We start from the raw sequence: 21,056 nt of genomic DNA, 5'->3' as shown, positions 1-21,056 counted from the left end.
TCTGAATCACAAAACGCTAAAGTTAATAAATAACGTTATTTATTTCCGCCAAAGCACTGTAGTTACTGCATATATTAGTGGTGACTGCTGCTGATCACTATATTGTTTAATATTCATGGTTATAAACTACCATAGCGCATTTTCAGCAAGAACGATAAAGTTCATAAAAAGTGACGCTGCATTTTGCACTAACTGTAAACAAGAAACCAAATAGTTTGACAGCTCCAATTGTAGCGATAATAACAATAGTATTTGTAGCAATGGCCTTTAGCTGAAAAAACCTTCCAAGATTCCTTATCTGAATATTTAAATTAGTGGATAGAAGACCAAGATTGTTTGGCTAAATTAGGACTATATCATTGAAACAATATAGCAGAGAAGTTAGTTTGGAGTTATTTTTACACTTTAAAGGTAGATACAGCTGTCTTCCACATAATAATAATATGCAACATTGACAATCCCAACGGAAGCATATATGAAGAAAACAAAACAGGGCCAAGAATAGAACTGTGAGGAACCCCGAAAGAGACGAGGACAGAGAAGATAAAACTCCCCAATTCAATAGCAAATCTTCTCTCCTTTAAATAAAAAGAGATTAAATAACACAGTTCCCTTAATCTACCAAAATCAACAAATCATTATCACTTAGAGAAGAGTTTCGGTGCTATGTTTTGATCTAAGACCTGATTGAAATTCGTCAGAAATCTTATTATCGTTTAAAAATTTGAAAGCTGATTATAAACAAACCTTCTCCATCATTTTAGCTCAAAATGGTAATTCTGTGATCTGTAATTGTAAAATCAGTGTATTTAAAATATAACAGGACTGTACCATCTATTAAACTCCTATTCATTGTTGACAGAAGACTAGTTCCAACCAGGGCCGTAATCATCATAGACGATGAGGGGGGCAAATCCAGCAAGAAGCATTGAAAGAGTATGAGGTAAGATGGAAATAGTGAAACATTTGACATTTGACTCAACCTTTTTCCTCAAATATGGCCGTTTTGAATTGAAAATATAGGATTATTTACATGATTCATTTAATTCCTAACTGAATGAAACAAAAGAAACGTTTTGCGTTTTTGACATATTATACAAATAAAAGTGCATGTGTTTAAAATATTATTTGCAAATAGTTCAAAATAATTACTTATAGAAGTAGACCTAGAATTTCCTTTACTATTTTGTTTCTTAATGCATTATTTGAGAAAAAAAAAGAAAAAAGAAAGAAAGGTCCTTCCCTGAAATTTCAAAACATCATTAAAGCCTTGCTGTACACACTGCTTGGTATCGGTTTTTGGTATCGGAGCATTTTCATGAGCACGAGTACAAGTAAATAAATGTAATATTGGGCCTGGTGCATCCTAAAGATCTCTTATTTTTGTCTCTGGTATCATCAGCATGACCATTGTTCATTTGTCTCCAGTACTTTAATACAAAATAAATCAGGCTAAATCATTTGTAATGATTAAAAATACACTCATCTGAAAATCTTTTAAATTGACTTAACATTTGAGAATGTGCCGGTGTTCTTTATTTTGCATTTGCAGCTGCCATTCCCTCTGAACTGCTGCTCTCCACTAACACAAAGAACAGATTGATACTTTGAGGAGGAGGAGGAGGAGGAAGACTATGCCATTATTAATACAGCAAAGTTATAAAATATTGACGATGCATTTCTAATATGGTTATTTGGAAATGACAATGTGTAAAACGGACAGACAGAGATCGGCTAATGTATATTTCAGTCGATGGATATGCATACTGGCTTTCCAATACATTACAACAGTGATCATCATCATCATCAAAAAAATAAATCTGAAGAGCGTACACGGTAAGCTGCGTCTCCGACAGCGCTAAAATACCGTGCTCTCTTTCAAGTCTTAACGCTTGAACAGACAAATTCACACAAAAATCATCAACATGCCTTTCTCAGTGAGTATCCTATAGCAAACATAGTAGGTTATGTCTTAAGTGAACAAAAACATTCGAGAGAACAAAGCATGAGTAACAGTATCAGTGTACTGGATTGTGCATTAATGTGCAAGCAGTTTAATAAACCTGCTGTCTGTGATTTTATTGTTAATCTAACAACAAATGAAAAAAAAAAAGATTAATGATTAATCTTTAATTTATACACTGAAAATTATATGCAATGTTATTTTATATTTGATTACTTCAGTCAAATTCTGTCCCTAACAACTACTGTTAGATACCTGAAAAACCTGAAAGATTATTTTGTCATTGCATTTTATTTATTTGTGCAGTTGCTTGTAATTTGAACTGTGCAGAAACCGTGACCTTAAAACCTGAGTAATTTGTTTATGTGCCATCCCTGTAGGTCCATTCAGAATGTATTTAGTGCTTTTATAACATCAAAGTGCATACAGCCCAAAGTTTGAGAGTGACGACAAATTCTGCAGACACTGGTCTGAAAAATAATAGCTGCATCCGAAAACCTAGGCAGCTGACTCGCTGCCCTATCAGGCAATAAATTTGCAGGCAGCGTTTTTGCATGAAGGCAAACTGATTTCAGACAGGCTTCTGAGGCAGCGTAAAGCTTAAATGATCTTCAACAAAACAGAATAAGTTTAGGTGATAACTAAACAAATATTTAATTATAATACTGATTTCTCACTAGTGCAAAAAGTTAGTCAGAAAATATACATTTACACACAAACTGACCACCAAATGCAACTTTCAGATGCCATCTTTATTTTTTTAGCTCAGCCATCCAAAAATGGAACCCACAGGATTGTGGGATATCAAAGGCAGTGAAGGATACATCTATACTGCCTTAAAAAATCGATCAGATGAAGGTATCTCATGCGACAGGAAGTGAAGCTAACTTTGGATTCGGAAGTGCCTTAATGCCTTCCTACCTTGGAATGCATCGTCCGAAGGCAGCATATTAGAGCTTTCGGACACAGCCAATATATTTTTTACTTATGCTTGCAGGTTCATTCCGAAAATCAACCCAGAGAATCATATGGTTTACAGCGCTATACCGCAATTGGATGTATTGGATTTTTTGGAGAAAAAAACAAAATGATTTAAATGAAAATAAACGGTAAATGACAACATTATAATACTGTAAATGAATGTACTGTACAGTACTGTTAAAAATACTCTAAATGAAATTATAGTACAGTACAAAATACTGTAATTTTGCTAGTAAGTTACTGTAATCTCTTTAAAGTGTTGTCTTAAAATGACATGCAAATCAGATTGAAAGGTAATAAAGAGACACCTTTACCCTAGCACTGACCGGGTTTAACATTGCAATGAACATGGAGGCTGGTCTTGCAAAACAGTGTGCTTTTTAGTTTCAGTTTGCTAATGGTGCAAATAAATAATATACATTATTATGTAAATAACTTTCATACATGTGTGCTAATTTTCTCTCTTTACTACTTAAATTTTAAACCTTATATGTTGATGGTGGTTCTGATTAACTATTTGACTGTAGTCTGTTGTCAGAAGGAATCTGACCTAATTTTGTTCTCTAAGCATGCAGGGCATAACTTCAATAATATCTCCATCTGCATCCCCATTTGTTTACATGAATAACAATCAATATGCAGACATTATTGTTAACTGATTATTCTCTTAAAATAGTTATAGTGAGGTGTCATTTTAAAAAATAAAAATCTTTCTCTTTTAAAGAATCTTGTTCACTGATCATGTTTCTCATGAATTATCATGCTGAAGTTTTTAATGACTGCATGAATTTGACATTGTGTTGATTCCACAACCTGTTTATGCACAGTTTCATCAGTCAGTCAAAGATCTGAACAAATATAAATAAACATGCTTTCTCAGGTGATACAAGATAGAAACTGCATATACAGTATAAGAATTAGACAAGATATAGAAGATATAAAAAATATTAAAAATGGGGGATGATTTTAACACTTCTTCCTTCTTTCTCTAACATAAGTTACGATATAAAAAAAAACATTAGTGTATTGGAGAAAGGAAAGCTGAAGAATCAAACACTTTGTTGTGTTCTGGCACACTCTTCAGAACTTCTTTGTTGAGTGACAGCACTTTTAACAGCACTTTTTTTTTCTTCTCCTTGTGTGATTGTCTACATCCCCTACAAGACAGACATCTGACATGCATATATTTAATTTATTTAGTTTTGGAAAAACCTTTTAGAAAATTCTCTAAAATCTTTGATGTGATAACAGCATTAGGACAGTAGCAGAGATTCTGTTATGCATAATGAAATGTAGTACAACATGTAAATTCAGAATGTAGTATGTAACCTATATTAAAAATGCAGTGAATACACATATAAATATACACTGTAAAAAAAAAAAAAATCCTGTAAATTTACATGGAAATTTTACAGTAAAATGCAGTTTTCACATAATAACAGTAAGTTACTGTTTTTTGTTGTTTTACTGTTGTTGTTTTTTTATTTATTTATTTTTACTTTGTAGAGGAGCAAAGAAAATGTAAGTTTGCCTGTTGTTTGTCCATACAATAAACACGTTTAGTAATAATTTACCCAAAAATGGTTGTTATCTCATGATTTACTCAACCTTATGCTCTTTCAAACTTGTAGGACTTTCTCTTGGAGGACTAATAAAGATATTGTCATAGAGAAATTATGTCTGTTTGCCCATACAATGGAAGACGATTGGGGACCAAACCTTTGAGCTCCAAAAGGAACATAAAGGTATGATTAATCTTTTAATTGACATTTTTAATTTTTTTTCTATGTAGCTGAAAATTAGCCAATGCGCATTCTTAATCGTTTTGCAAATGTGCTTTAAAAACACACAAGCAACCAAAGATAAAGTAAATGCACTATACGATTTTTGCTCTGATTTTTCCTCCAATTTACAGTTTGGATATCTGTATCGATTTTTTAACTTCAGACTTTGATTCCACCCAGTCTGAGGATATTAGACACGTTTAATATTTTGAGCTGATTGTAGAACACGTCACTTTCATTTGTCACGTGTCTCACAAGGCAGACTTTTCTGTGTAAGTTTGTTGTGATCTGAACAACTTAAAAGTCTGGTAGTGTGTTTTCTTCAGTCGTTTAGCGTATGATGGCCAGTTTTTCCTCTGTGACTATTACATAGTCGGTAAGTGTATGATGACCAGTGTTTAGATTTTAAAAGTCATGTAGTGTTTTCCAGAATTAACATTAAAGTAAATGGTCAAGAGCCCAACTAAAACAAACACTGATCACCACAGATTTCAGACTAAACCACTATTTTCAATAAAACATCAACATCTAAACCTCTGCTATTCTCAATACTTCTGACAAAATTCAGTCTGGTTATTAATGTGTGAAGCTGGTAATGCTATTTGTGGAGTTGCTTGTGGATCCTCTGTTGAGATCTTGAGAGATTTAATGTCTTTCATGTTCAGCTGATTTGATCTAAGGCTGTGGCTGAAGTAAGTTATAGTTTTTGTCTTTCTCTTTTTTTTCTGTTATTCTTGTTTCTCTTTCCTTCAGTGATTCTACTTGTTAACAGCAGGTGTTCATCAGTGTCTGGATTCACTCTGTCAGGTGGGCTATATTAGTAAAAGAATGTAGGAAATAGTGAATGAGGGTATAAGTGTCGACTTTGAGCAGTGTTATTATATGTTATTTTTATATAATTTATTATATGTTGCAGTAGCCTACTTCCTTTAAAATGGCAAATAATACCCAGAATGCATTATTTTCTGCAGTATATTACTGTTTTAATGGACAACAGTATGTTACTGTCAGAATTTTGCCATTTTTAACAGCAAACTTTTACAGAGTAGCAATTAGAGTAGGGACTCAAGTTCCTTTAACATCGATTCAAATTTCTGGTCATCGATCTGGTCCTCGACATGGTCCAACGTTGATGTCTTGAATTTCTCCATCCTTATATTTGTTTCCTCCATTGTTCTATCTATTTCCTCCATCTCTCTCTGCCATTCCTCCTCCAGTCTCTCAAATTCCAGTTTCTCCATCTGTCTCTTCAGTTCTTCTTCCTCCATCTGTTTCTGTCTCTCTGCACTCCGCCTATTAAAATCAAGGACCATTTCCTCCAAATTTCTCTCTTCTTCCTCTATCTTTCTCCTCACTTCCTCCAAATGTCTTTCTGCTTCCTCCTTCTCTCTCTGCGATTCCTTCATCTTATTCTCTGCTTCCTTCGTCTTTTTTGCCATGTCTTCCTTCTTTCTCTCCAATTCCTTCAGATTTTTCTCAGTTTCCTTCAGATTTTTCACATCTTCCTCCACTTTGTCTAACTTTCTTTCCAATTCCTCCTTTACTCTCTTCAGTTCCTTCATCATTCCCTCCAATTCCTCCTCTTCCTTCTCGCTCTCTGGGTCCAGTTCATTTGTCTTTCTCTTTGTTTCCTTTATCTGTTCCTGCATTTCTGTCATCTCTTCCTCAAATTCCATTATCTGTCTCTTCATTTACTTTAACTCTCGGAATGGCTGTCTTTCCCCTGCAGGAAATCACAAGATATTGAGTGTGTCATTTGACCTGTTAATCACAAAAAAAAAAAAAAAAAGCAAACCTCAATGGTTCTTCTAATCGTAGAAAATGGATGGTAACATAGTATGATTCTCTAAACATTCTCATGCATGTTTAGAATGCGGAAACACAGCAAAATCCCTGGTGTTAAATTAACACTGCTCTGTGTTCATATGGGAACCACCAGCAGAGTGTTAAAGTAACACTAAAGCTGGCCACACACTTGAAGATTTTAAGGCTGAATTTAAACCCGATTTACACTGCCGATTCGAGGCTTGTAGCAAATGATTTTTTGGTCCATAAAATATACTGTGTGGTGTAATTACAATTATTTAACTGCTCCCAAACGAGATGGAAGGGACAGATCGGTGTATGACATCAAAGTACTGCGAGAGCATTAGAGAGCATGTTTTCGAATCACTCTCGTGGTACTTTGATGTCATACATGATTGGTCGGCGCAGTGCCACTACAAGTCGCACACACCTATTTATGACTCTTGATTGAGCTGCCTCTGATGTGATACCAGTGATAGCCAATGAGAGTGAGCAAGCGTCACCTAATGGATGCGTGCATGCTTCTATAGGTGAAATTTGGCAGCCACAAACATGTCACAACAGTAGAGTACTGAGAAAGAACATCACCCATATTCTTTTTTTTCTATTTTGTGATTCACTGAACGTGAGCCAGCTGACAACATTGATTGTCCTACGTGTGTTTTTCTTCTCTAGGCAGGTTGACACAAACATAATACACAACAAGATAACACGGCAAACATGAGGGGGACACATGACAAAACCAACCAATTAGTAAACAGAACTAATGAACAGGAACAATGAATACACAGAACTGATATCCACATGGGTGACCGTGATTTCACCAAGTACAACATGTTCCTGGATCAACATCCTTGTTCATCCTGAAACAACATTCCAATCAACCAATCAGAATTGAGGGATAACTTTTCAGGAAATATCTGTTTTAGGCTTACAACCAGAGTTAGGTGTTTCTACACCCTTGTTAATCAGCTATCATTTCACACTGATTTTAGGAATAAATTATGGGTAGGGTTAGGTTTAGGGGTAGGGATTGGGTTTAGTCCATATTTTTGGACAGTAATGTTGATCCAGAATCAACAAAAGTTGTTGATCCAGGAACATGTCTTACTTTGCAAAATCACGGCGACCTATCCACATGACAGGACAATGAACCAATGAGAACACGACACATTGACTAAAGGAACACATGAGGGCAAGGAAGAAACATGGCTACAACAAATTACAGAATAAAACACATGACCAAAACCAACAATTCATGAGTGACGGGTATTTAGCGCGATAATGGATCAGATTTTGCTTGTATAGCTGTATATTCAAGTGATACTAATATAGAGGCCAGAGTGGCCTAAATATAAGTTACACTGTAAAGAGTGGGAGAGTAACTCAAATCTCAAAACGTGATTTACACCTGTGGAGGGAGATGACACAAAGGCTCTAATATCACTGTAACTCTGAAATCAGAGCCCAGTTAAATAAATTAATTAAAATTGAAACTGAACATCTGGGACTATACTATCCTGTCCTGCTCCAGGGCATGTTTTAAATGGTCCAGACTGGTATATCATCGAAAGCTGCTGAACTTGATTAGTTTTGACTGTGTAAAGTTCTGTATTATGTTCTACAATGTGTGCTTCACAAATTACTTTCTCTAATTCTGTCAATTTTTTTTTTTATGTTTTTATTATCGTACAGTAGCCTATGTATCAATGAATGATACAGTTTTGACTGTCATGGTGTCATATTTGGTAAATCTCTTTAATGTATTTGCCCTGATTTGGTCCATTTTTCCTGGGAAATGTATCTATTTTTTATATTATTTTGTCAACATTATTTTGTTTTAAGGAGTTCAAAATGGTCCTCATATCTGTGGTCTCCCATGGTTTATAAATTATTTAAGATTTAAAAATTGTCTGGTGTGTCCCAGGCCTGCAGTATTCAAGTTAATTAGATAGTTAAGCGATTAATTAAGTGATTATTGTTTGATGGAGTTAGCCAGGATTTTATAATTACCGGTGTCCCAAATCCCGCCTCCACTCCCCTCAACCCCTCCACCAGAAAATTTTGATTTCACTGATCTGCATGTGTGCTATTTGCTGTTAAATTAAAATAAGAATTTTAAATATATATAATTTTTTTTTAAATAAAAATCCACATTCAAATTCACTGCGCCCTCTTGTGGCCTCAGGAGACAAGCCAACAGCTTTTACCCCAATTTAAATGATGCCTTTTAAATGTGAATTTAATTAAAATATTAATAATATTTAAGTATACACATTTCATTTTTCAGCCATTTTTTACAGCCCTAACGTATGCATTTTAAGATATTTGAAGCCCAAATAATTGGATACAGTAGCAATTAAAAGTCAGTGGGGAAGTATATTATTTGCCAACACCTGCTTTCTGCTTTGATTGATAGTATTTTTATTTTCATCTTTGTCAGTGAAGAAAATAACCACATTGTTAAGTGATACTTATGTTTTATAAATCATTTTTTTAAAGCTAGGTAATTAAGTTCACTATATGTGCACAAACATTATTAATAATATGCCTAATACTGTATATCAAGAAAACGGTGTTATTAATATTGTTTCTTGTCCCCACACACTGACAGTTACAAGTGCACAAGACTGTCCCAGGTCTGAAAAAAAAGGCAAAACTCATTGTCCTTAACACACACTAAATCCACACTATCTCTAAAACTGTTTTGGAGTTATATTTGAGGCTAAGCATATCCCATCATTCATCATGTTCACAAACTCATGTGCCCCGAAATCACAAGATGCCAAGGAAAACTTTGCAGTGTAAGTTAATTTAATTATCACATAGAATTTGTGTAAAATATAAAGTGTTTAGTATGTAAGTCGGCTCCCACTGACGTAATTGGGCGAGAAGAATCATATGATCAACTATGTCAAAAGCAACACTGAGATCAAGAAGCACTAAAATAGCACAGTTTCCTTAATCTACCAACATCAACAAATCATTAATTATTCTGAGGATATCAGTTTATGTGCTGTTTTGATCTAAAACCTGATTGATTGTATTTATACTGCCTTTATGCCTTATCAGAACAAAAATAAGACTCAAATTTGGGTCTCCATGAGCAGCAACCCACTACCCTCTGCCACATCTCTGTCTAGATAGATGTTTTATGTATATGTAGTATAAAAGATTCCACTCATCCATCCATTTTCCAAACTACTTGTCCTGTGTCGGGTTGAAGAGATGCTGACTCCGATCCCAGTGTGAACAATTAAACAAAATCAATGTAAACAAATTAAACATCACAGCAAATGTGAGGAATAAGTATACTAAGACGTATAGATTCATTTTTACATATTTATTTTTCATTCATATAGATCACTCTCAACATTTCATTATTCTAAGAATTTAATACTCTGATCATTAGATGTAAAATATGCGACATGTAAATAAATATACATGGAAAAATAGAAAACAATATATGAATAACTTCCAAAAATGGAAGAAAATAAACTTTATCCATATTGCCATGTTTGCAGTTATCTAAATAACAACATATATTGCATTATTGGTCCAATGATATGAAATATATTACAATTAAACCATGGATGCATATCATGAGGGCATCCAAACCCCTCAGTCGTCCCATGACAAATTGTTCACATCTCTATCAAGTCACCGTTTCTATTGAACAGCTTTCCATGTCCCTGTCCAACCCAGAGTGATACAGACAGGAGTGATAGACACACAATGTACATAAATGAGCTGTACAGGCACAATTTAAACAGAAAAGACACCGTTCCTTCTGGGCTACTACAAATCTTCTGTGCATGATGCAAAAGTTTCAATACAATCTAACTGACATGCTGTGCTTGCAATGGACAGCAATCACTTCAGATAACGATGATAAACAGACATATAAAACCTTCATCCATCTCACTAAATGTATGATAATAGAATGTGATGTGCGACTTCTAAAACTGCCTTCCCAGGAAACACAGTGTCTAGCATTTTGTGTAAAAGTGCTGGCATTGGAGAAACAAAAGGAAAGAAAGTACTTGTAAGACAACATATTCATTTTAGGAGGAACACAGGATGTCTTCTACTCATTCAGCTAAAAGCTTGCAGGACTAATTTTCCTTCTAATATAAACCTAAGTTTTGAGCAGGACTGAAGAGCTAAGCTAAACCACACTAATATAATGCAGTATGATCAATAATGCAGTTATTAAATTAACGTTTGTCAATAGGAAGAAGATAATAAATGTATTCATTAAAAATGTATTGATATTTGAGTCGGACAGTCTGTGTATCCTCTTGTAATGATAGAGGTTGATATAATAACCCCTTTTTCGGACCATCCATGTATTTTGTACTATTCTTGATCCTTTACCTCCACTGTGCAATGATGCATGAAAAATACAATTAAATAAAACATCATCCAAAGACATTTTGATCAAATGTAAAAGATCACAAAAGGCATTCCGCCTAGTAGCTGGTGCCATCATCTCTGGCAAGCCATAGTTTGTTGTATAAATTTGCCCTTTTTTTCACAGATCATCAGTTCAACTCTCAGGCACTTCTAAGCTCTCTCCCTCTCTGAGCTCAGGTCCTCTCTGCATCCATTGGCACACACTGCATCTTTTCTGGAAGTTGTTGTTACTGTAGTTTGTGTCCTACCATGTCCCACATTCCTCTTGGTCATGCACAAGTGTCCCTTGTGCTGCCAGGTCGTGCATGTAAATAAACCAGAAGAGCTAAGTGTCCCACACTGTGGTCCTTCTTCTCGATGCATCTAGTGACGCTGGAATGGACGTTTTGGAGGGTCATGGAAGCCATTACTGGAAGGCAAGGCCAGCCGGGGGACCGTAAGAAAAGCCTGGGAACGCTCCGGCTGCCTCCCGTACGCTGCTGGTCAGGTGCAGGTTGTCGGAGTTGCATAGGGAGGTCGACACGGGTAAGTGGGTGAACTCTGGGTCAAAGTGCCGGAGGTCAGTGGGACCAGACTGTAGATTCAATAGAGAGAGAATTTATTAATTTCACAATTAGAAATATTAATCTTAATGCTACCACCTTGTATTGAGAATGATTTATGGTAAACTAAGATATGCTTTCATGTAATTTCTGTTGAAACTTGTATGTCATGCATTTAATGAAGTTGAAATTTAGTTTATTTAAAATGTTAACTTTAAATGTAGTATTGAATAACAGTTAAAATTATAATCAAGTACTTTACATTTGCTTAGTCGACAGATCAAAATATGTGTCCTTTAAAGCATGACAAAAATTCTTCTTCATTTAAAATGTACTTCTAATTTGACATTAACCTTTGACTGTGCAGGTAAAAAGTTAACTTACCACTGTAGGAATGAAAGGAGGCACACACTTTTTGGCCATGAGGTCGTCCCAGTTGATGTGAGAGAAGAAGCTGTGGAACTTCATTTCCAGCTACAAATAAACAAAAGCTTGTATAAGTATGGGTAATCTCAGGAAAATAAACTTTATGCATGTGGCACTGGTGTGTGGTGTCCACTTACAAAATCATCTTTGGACCCCAGTCTCTTGGTACGGTCCTTGTGCAGCAGACCCTCCAGCAGGTCACGGCCAGCGTTGGACACATTAGGCTTCAGGACTAGAGGCTTGTGCAGGATGTTGTTGTACATCTCGGCTGTGTTGCGACTGTAGAATGGAGGCTAGAAAAACAGAGACATAGAAATTAATTGACATTGTTCGCAAAATATATCCTTTGCTGCAGCTGATCTAGTTATCTTTCAGAAAAAAGACTTGATAGGTCTTCTCACCAGTCCATACAGCATCTCAAACAGCACTGACCCCAGGCACCACCAGTCCACTGTACGATCATATGCCTGTTTCTGAAGCACCTCGGGAGCCAAGTACTGTTGAAAAAGAAAACAAAAATAATATATCAGATCACTGATTGAAACACATCTTGTGTTAGCATACTTTTAAAAACTGTACTTTTTATTAAAAATAATGTACTTTAAAAGAATATACTTAAATGTGAACGGAATGTAATGTTTTTAGGACACTTAATTGCAATTCAGTTAAAACGTACTATAGTATACGTGTATATTAAATGCAGTTAGCTGAACTTTAGAGTGCTTTATTGATCCACTTAATCTTTTTTGAATACCTTACCTCAGGAGTTCCACAGAACGTTGTGGTTGTGTCGTTGGGTTCCAGTCCCTCTTTGCATAGCCCAAAATCTGTCAACACAATGTGGCCCTGAGAGTCCAGGAGGATGTTCTCTGGCTTTAAGTCTCTGTAAAAATTGACAGAAAATGGTAAGACCCCATTATAATGCACAGAATCTAGCACACAGTTCAAGAACTTCTCCACTAGGGGGCCCTGCAGCCAGTCACATACCTGTAAACTATGTGCAGTGAGTGGAGGTAACCGAGTGCACTAGCGATTTCAGCAGCATAAAACCTCGCCCTGGGCTCCAGAAACACCCGTTCACGCTGGAGGTGGTAGAACAGCTGCAGGACAAAAAACAGACCAGCAGTTCATAAAGTTAGTTTGCTATTTTGAGCTATATGAGAGTACAGCATTAATGCACTGTTTACTAACCTCGCCTCCATTGACATAGTCTAGGACGAAATACAGTTTGTCTGTGGTTTGGAAAGAGTAGTGGAGCCCCACCAGGAATGGATGTTTGATATTTTTCATTAATACACTCCTTTCCGCCATGATATGGTTTTGCTGAGGAAACATATTCAGTGCGATTGTTAATATTCTGCAGCTGTAGCAAAGTGCTTTCACATCTGTATGAACATCGCATTAGGTCTTACCTCTTTCTTTTTCAGTATGATTTTCTTCTGAAGCACCTTCACAGCATAGTATTGTTCGTTTTCCTTGTATCTTGCAAGCAGAACCTGTGAAATAAGAGGCTGTTAGCATTCTCAGTTTAGAATATGTTTATGAATATGTTGACATCTTGACTGTATGAAATTCGTTTGTGCCCACCTTTCCAAAGCTCCCCTTCCCAATGATCTTTAAGTAGTCAAAATCGGAAGGTTTGATCCTGTTAGGGAAATTAAACAACATTAGAAATGCAAACAACAAGCAGCCTGACTGACTGAAATCCAGTTAACCAAAGAAAAAAAAAAAAAAAAAAAAAAAAAAAAAAAATGAAGAGTAACTAGTACATACTGTGTCTCCTCAGCCAAAGAGCTCCTAGGATTGCTCAAACACAGGTGAGTCTCCTCCAGCTCCTCATTCTGGTTCTCATCGACTTTTAAGACCGAACCAACCTCGGCACTAAGGAAAAGAGATTAAAAATGTTATTGATTTTATTTCAGAGAGTTAACTTTGTTCAAGAACTTCCAAAAAGTGCAATGAGTCAAAATGTACAGTGAGCAAAGTGAGTCAAAATGTACAGTGTGTTTTTAATCCAGAGCTGCGTTTCCCAAAAGCATCGTAAGCCTAAGTAGATCCAATGCCACCAATGGTCTCTACGATCAACTCAGCTCTTGAGAAACAGCCCAGAACATTCCTTTAAATTAATTATTTCTTGTAATGCCTTAGCAGGCCGATAGATGGCAGTGTTTGTGAAGTTTATGAGGGGCCGTTTCAGGTGTGTTAGAAATTTAACATTTTTTTTTTACCTGACAAGACAGCTGTTATTAGTGCAAGATGATTAGATTTTGATGCATCTACTTAAAATATAGATCAAATAATATTTTATTGATACCTTTATTAAAACTCCCTCCCTGCCCAAAATGATGACTTTTAGACTATTTTAGACCTTTTACACAACCTTAACATCCTCTTTGAATGAATATTGTAGGGAGCATTTGGAGGGTAGAGATGACGCGGTGAGAAATTTTCCGCTGCTCTGACCTGAATGACTCTAAGACCAAATGGGCCGTGCTTTACTGAATTAGGCCCTTATCCTCATCATGGGGACATTAGGGATTTTCTTACAGTGGCCAAGCGGCGGCCTGAACAGCTGATTTTCTTGGAGCACTATTCTGGTGCTTGGTTTTATCTTGCCAGTACAGATTAACCTGCACAATTAGCAGAATGCACAGCTAAACTCAGATGATGGGATTACATCCTCTAGTACAGTCACCTCAATGAAGGTGTATTATAAATACACTACAGGTCACAGAGTTGCCTTTATGAAAGAATGCCGGAATTTTCCTGAACCACTTTCTTGCTGATTTTGAAACAGAAATCATCTCTGCTCTTATTTGTTGATTATGCCTTTTTCGGTTCACACATCTACTTGTAATTGTTTATTTCCATGCTCATATTATTAAGTATTAGGATACTTACTGTTGACAAATGGGAGGGTTGGAAACAAGCTTCTGGATGAAGTCGTTTAAGCCCATCTTCCTTTCTTTAATAAAAGCTGAAATAAAAAACAAGCATTTACGTCAGAAGGAAATCCACAGCTGACGTCACTAACACCCAGTATGTGACCATTTGTGATGGGGAACCCTTCTTGTTTCTCTCTCGGTAAAATGATCATTTGCACGTCAAGTCTATGTCAGAAAACGTGTTTTATAGATGCTGTGATTCAGAGGGTCCGTGTGGAATGGTTTAATGTCGAGAATTGTCAGTGTTACACAACATACGCATTGCTCACTATAGCTGTACATATATCTGCTATTTATCAAGAACGATAATGCATCATTTCTACAACTAGAACCACGTAATTTAATAAAACAATGCAAAGGTGTTTAACCCCATATTTTTAATCGTGAATTTTGTATGAAGGATATAAAAATGCTATTAGCAAAATAATAATAATAATAATAAAACATACTTAAAATTGACTGTACAAACACAAAAACGATGTCTAAAGACATCTATCTCTCATTACATTATTATTATTATTTTTTTCATATTTGATATATTGCATCTTTTCCCCCAAAAGCATATGAAAATAGCAAAATCTATTATAGACACCAGAACAACTCAAGTGTGTTGAGACGTACCGGTAAGAACGGACACGATCCCCCGCATCTTGCAGTATGTCAAGTCACATCCAGTCTGAGTAACTGCCATCACTATTATTATCAGGAGAAATCCACAGGAGGAATGTAGTATTCCTTCGGTGAAGCCTTTCTTTTATTGCAAAGCGCCGATCTCCCAGCAGCAAGCGCGCTATTGGGTTCTGATGCCGGGCTGTCGGGTGGTGAACGCTACTGTCTTCCCCCGCCAGCCCTGCACTGGTATTTTTATACGGGACACGTGGTTGTGGAGGCGAGGTTCATACATCACTCCGAGTAACCGAGGAGACTTGCGTCGAGTTACGTCACGGGACCCCTCGAATCTCCGTTCCGGCGGTAGGGGGCGATGCGAGGGCAAACGGAGGCGCTTCCGTTCATGCGAGCCTGATTAAACACTGGGACTTTTTCTATCGCTGGAAAATTACCACACAGCTGGCTGGTAATCTCGTTGTAGTGTAACAGATTAACCTCTAATCCTTGCCAGTAATGATGAAGAAGAACGTGGAGCAGTGAAAAATGAGAAATGATAAGCATGCAGTGAAAACAGGGCTGTAGGATCATGTACCTGAAATTAAGGTCCCTGTTAAAGGAAGAAATTCCTGTGCTGAACAGATGTGCTAAAATATTCACCCTGTTACTTAGAGTCTAGCATTTTCCGATAATGGCGCACATGTGCTTTACCAGATTCTCATCTGTGAGCAAGCCACAGTGTTCAAGCCATCGGACCAGGTCAAGCGTGTGAGGCTGCGGCATCACGGCTTACGTAAACCAATACTCTGAGCCACATCATTTATTTTTCATCCTCCGAATGTGGTCCACTGACCCTGTAAGTTATATAAGTGTGCCATAATACGATGTCGTCCTTGCCATCCTGTCTTGGACATCATCACATCAAGGGGGCAACTGTAAAAAGGGGGGCCCAACTAAGGTATAACTTATACTAAGGTATACTTATACTAAGGTATAACCCATATATATATATATATATAGCATATATATATATAATATATATATATATATATATATATATATATATATATATATATATATATATATATTAACACTTTCAATAAGGTTCCATTAGTTAATGTTAGTTAATGTAGTAGTTAAAGATTAAGAAATTATTGTTGCATATTATTGCATATTATAACCATTTTTATTCATTTTTATGTAACACTTTCAATAAGGTTCCATTAGTTAATGTTAGTTAATGTAGTAACTAACATTAATTTTTTTTTAAAATACATTTATTACAGTATTTATTCATCTTTATTAATGTTATTTAATGAAAATACAGTTCATTATTAGTTCATGTTAATTCACAGTGCATTAACTAATGTTAACAAGCACACCTTTAGATTTTAATAATGCATTAGTAAATGCTGAAATTAACATTAACTAAGATTAATAAATGCGGGAGAAATATTGTTCATGCTTAGTTCATGTTAACTAAAATAGTAAACTACAAACCCGATTCCAAAAAAGTTGGGACACTGTACAAATTGTGAATAAAAACAGAATGCAATGATGGAAGTTTCACATTTCAATATTTTATTCAGAATACAACACAGATGACATATCAAATGTGTAAACTGAGAAAATTTATCATTTTAAGGGAAAAATTAGTTGATTTTAAATTTCATGGCATCAACGCATCTCAAAAAAAGTTGGGACAAGGCCATGTTTACCACTGTGTGGCATCCCCCCTCTTCTTTTTATAAACAGTCTGCAAAACGTCTGGGACTGAGGAGACAAGTTGCTCAAGTTTAGGAATAGGAATGTTGTTTCCCCATTCTTGTCTAATACAGGCTTCTAGTTGCTCAACTGTCTTAGGTCTTCGTCGCATCTTCCTCTTTATGTTGCGCCAAATGTTTTCTATGGGTGAAAGATCTGGTCTGCAGGCTGGCCATTTCAGTACCTTCTTCTAGGATCCTTCTTCTACGCAGCCATGATGTTGTAGTTGATGCAGTATGTGGTCTGGCATTGTCATGTTGGAAAATGCAAGGTCTTCCCTGAAAGAGACGACGTTTGGATGGGAGCATATGTTGTTCTAGAACTTGGATGTATCTTTCAGCATTGATGGTGCCTTTCCAGATGTGTAAGCTGCCCATGCCACACGCACTCATGCAACCCCATACCATCAGAGATGCAGGATTCTGAACTGAGCGCTGATAACAACTTGGGTTGTCCTTGACCTCTTTAGTCCGGATGACATGGCGTCCCAGTTTTTCCAAAAAGAACTTCAAATTTTGATTCGTCTGACCACAGAACAGTTTTCCACTTTGCTACAGTCCATTTTAAATAAGCCTTGGCCCAGAGAAAACGGCTGCGCTTCTGGATCATGTTTAGATATGGCTTCTTTTTTTACCTATACAGTTTTAGCCAGCAACGGTGAATGTCACGGTGGATTGTGTTCACCGACAATGTTTTCTGCAAGTATTCCTGAGCCCATGTTGTGATTTCCATTACAGTAGCATTCCTGTATGTGATGCAGTGCCTTCTAAGGGCCCAAAGATCATGGGCATCCAGTATGGTTTTCCAGCCTTGACCCTTACGCACAGAGATTGTTAGTTTCTCTGAATCTTTGGATGATATTATGCACTGTAGATGATGATAACTTCAAACTCTTTGCAATTTTTCTCTGAGAAACTCTTTTCTGATATTGCTCCACTATTTTTCGCTGCAGCACTGGGGGAATTGGTGATCCTCTGCCCATCTTGACTTCTGAGAGACACTGCCAATCTGAGAGGCTCTTTTTATACCCAATCATGTTGCCAATTGACCTAATAAGATGCAAATTGGTCCTCCAGCTGTTCCTTATATGTACATTTAACTTTTCCAGCCTTTTATTGCTACCTGTCCCAACTTTATTGGAATTTGTAGCTCTCATGAAATCCAAAATGAGCCAATATTTGGCTATACATTTCAAAATGTCTTACTTTCAACATTTGATATGTTATCTATATTCTATTGTGAATAAAATATGTTTATGAGATTTGTAAATTATTCCATTCCTTTTTTTACTCACAATTTGTACAGTGTCCCAACTTTTTTGGAATCAGGTTTGTAATGTTGACTAAATGAATCTTATATTGTAAAGTGTTACCAATTTTTTTTTATGTTTATTTTATTATTATTATTATTATTTTCTTTTTTTCTTTTTTTTTTTATAATTGGTTTTGGTTTTAGTTTTAATAATAGCCCTGGCACGTTTGATTTGCATTTCCACTTCCACAGTACTATTTTGGACGACTTCTGGAATGCATAACCTGTTCTTTCTGTAAATCTGGTCTACATAATATGCATAATGCCCCTTGTAACCTTTCATTTTACACAAACAGCTTGAGTACTCTCTGAAAGCTTTAATATGGCCCTTCCACTGGAGCAATTTAACTCTGTTGGTGGGTTGTTGGAGCCTTGCCAAAGTCTGTTTACACGAGCAGGATCGGGTGGCATGATATCCAGCAACTTAAGAGTTATGTGCTTTAAACAAACAAAACATCCTACCAATAAAATAAATGAAACAAAAAATTAATTCAGCTGGAGCTATAGGTTTCAAATAACAAAAACGATGGGGAAGATCTTTGGTGAAAGATCACAGAGGAATCAGGTTTCTTCCACTCATAACTCAGAATTTAGAGCCTGATGAATATTAGACTGACATAAGACCCCCCCCCAAAAAAAAAGAGTAAAATATATATTATGTTTCAGAACAAATACATTTGCTGTTTAAAATATAAACTAAGTATGAATAATGTAAATAAATGTTGTGGCTTTAGTCCATATCTGCTAGATCGAGGCCATTCATATATATTCCTGTCAATCCTGACTAAACCAAGTTGACTAAATTAAATTTTATACACATTTTATTATGTTTTTATACATTTAAAATAAAAAATTTTCTATGAAAATAGACCAAAAATACTGATCACTGTTGACTTTTTTTCAAATAACCTAATTAAATTTTAAAAACTTTAGAAAGGAAAGAATTTACTAAAAGAGAAATGTCCATTTGAATATGTTGTTTGTAAAATTGCCATTCATTCATTCATTCATTCATTCTGAGACTAACTGAGAGAAACAAAAATATTGCCATTCCTTTACCTAGATCAGATGACTAGCGACTGGTTCAGCTTTATGACCTTCTCTCTATCTTGTCTTGTCTCTTCCTTCCCCCACTAACCTGCCCATGTTTCCACATGACCGTGTTACTGTAACAGTATCTCATATGCCAAGCGGACAGGTGGCAAAGTCTTTCCGCTGCTCACTGAAGCTCCTCTGAATTAGTCATTCTGTCATAGTTGTCACAGTTCCAATTATTACTATTTATTTCATGTTACTATACTTGCCCCGTTACCGTGGAGACACAGGTCCCTGCTGTGTGACTGAGAGTGCGAGAGAGCATTTGCATAACAGGCCGAGTGTCATTCGGTCAGATACTGTCTGCCACACTCTGCTGGGCAGGAAGTGAATCATCTGAGGAGAAGGGGGAGTTTATTCTTGACTTCTGCACCTCCTCTCACTGCTCAGGGCCGATTGGACCCATAAGGCACTTTACCTCCGGGCCGGCTCGCCATCATGAACTACGCGACAACCTCATGCCCACACACTTATGTAAATCAAACCGATTTCTCTCTAGTTGCAGTTAGCACTGTCAGAGACTGTTGGTCTAGATATTTGGTATCTCAATTCTGTGTTTTCTTGACTGATTTATTCGTGACTTCCTCCCACTGTATACTTCGGTTTTCTCTCTCTCTTCTCATCCTTCATATACTTCATCTAATTGTTGTTTGTAGTGTGTGTACCGTCCGAATGATGGCCGAAACTTTACTGATGATTTGAAGTTAGTATGAAACAGCATCCACAGCCCATTTTACTTTCTAATGTGATATATAAACCTGTTTCTAAATGAATCAAGATATTCAACAAGGAAAAGTAAGATGGGATTTATCTGGAAGTAAACAAACAATATATATACAGGTATATATATATATAATACAATTCTGTTTATATATATATATATATATATATATATATATATATATATATATATATATATAGATATATATATATATATAGATATATATATCAGAGGTGGTAGTAACGAGTTACATTTACTTCATTACATTTACTTGAGTAAATTTTTTGGGTAACTAATACTTTCTGAGCATATTTAAAGATAGGTACTGTTACTCTTACTTAATTACATTTTTAGTGAAAAAACTGTACTTTTACTTCGTTACTGTGGGCGACGCTCCTCTCGTTACTTTATCTTAATGCAATACAATTTATAAATGCTTCAGTTTATTCCAAATGTGCCATCTACTTTTCTCTGGGCAATGAGCGATGCCCATTAAGCGGTTAACATAAAGAATAAGAACCAATTCTGTTTAAAGGCTTAATCAAACCAGTGAATTGGTTCACGAATCAGTTTGAATGATTTGTTCAGTTCTCTGCCGCGTGCGATGAGCCCTCTGAAGCGGTTAACAGAAAGTTTAAGAACATCAAGAGCGTTGAAGACGTGGCTTTGGATCTACAGTCTGTTGACAGCAAATCT

At 36.1% G+C, this 21,056-nt stretch overlaps 1 protein-coding gene across 1 annotated transcript; it reads right to left on the bottom strand.

Annotated features, from left to right (window-relative positions):
- Positions 1 to 9,862: 9,862 nt before the first annotated feature.
- Positions 9,863 to 16,284, bottom strand: LOC109055590 (serine/threonine-protein kinase Sgk1-like). Its single transcript, XM_019072782.2, has 12 exons — positions 15,485 to 16,284; positions 14,820 to 14,895; positions 13,692 to 13,799; positions 13,506 to 13,563; positions 13,331 to 13,414; positions 13,110 to 13,241; positions 12,906 to 13,018; positions 12,678 to 12,801; positions 12,320 to 12,415; positions 12,056 to 12,211; positions 11,877 to 11,966; positions 9,863 to 11,524 (listed from the first exon to the last, which is right to left on the bottom strand). The coding sequence occupies exons 1-12, from the start codon at positions 15,552 to 15,554 to the stop codon at positions 11,357 to 11,359; spliced, it is 1,275 nt and encodes a 424-aa protein (XP_018928327.1). The 5' UTR covers positions 15,555 to 16,284; the 3' UTR covers positions 9,863 to 11,356.
- Between the last annotated feature and the right edge of the window lie 4,772 nt (positions 16,285 to 21,056).

Source organism: Cyprinus carpio, chromosome A19 (assembly GCF_018340385.1).
Source record: "Cyprinus carpio isolate SPL01 chromosome A19, ASM1834038v1, whole genome shotgun sequence".
Taxonomy (NCBI): Eukaryota; Metazoa; Chordata; class Actinopteri; order Cypriniformes; family Cyprinidae; genus Cyprinus; species Cyprinus carpio.
This window is presented reverse-complemented; position numbering and strand designations above follow the sequence as displayed.

Coding starts and splice junctions, on each gene's coding strand:
- LOC109055590 (XM_019072782.2), bottom strand. CDS start 15,554: ATGGCAGTTACTCAGACTGGATGTGACTTGACATACTGCAAGATGCGG. Junction 14,896..15,484: donor GATCGTGTCCGTTCTTACCG/GTACGTCTCAAC, acceptor TTTTTATTTCAG/CTTTTATTAAAGAAAGGAAG. Junction 13,800..14,819: donor AACCCTCCCATTTGTCAACA/GTAAGTATCCTA, acceptor TCTTTTCCTTAG/TGCCGAGGTTGGTTCGGTCT.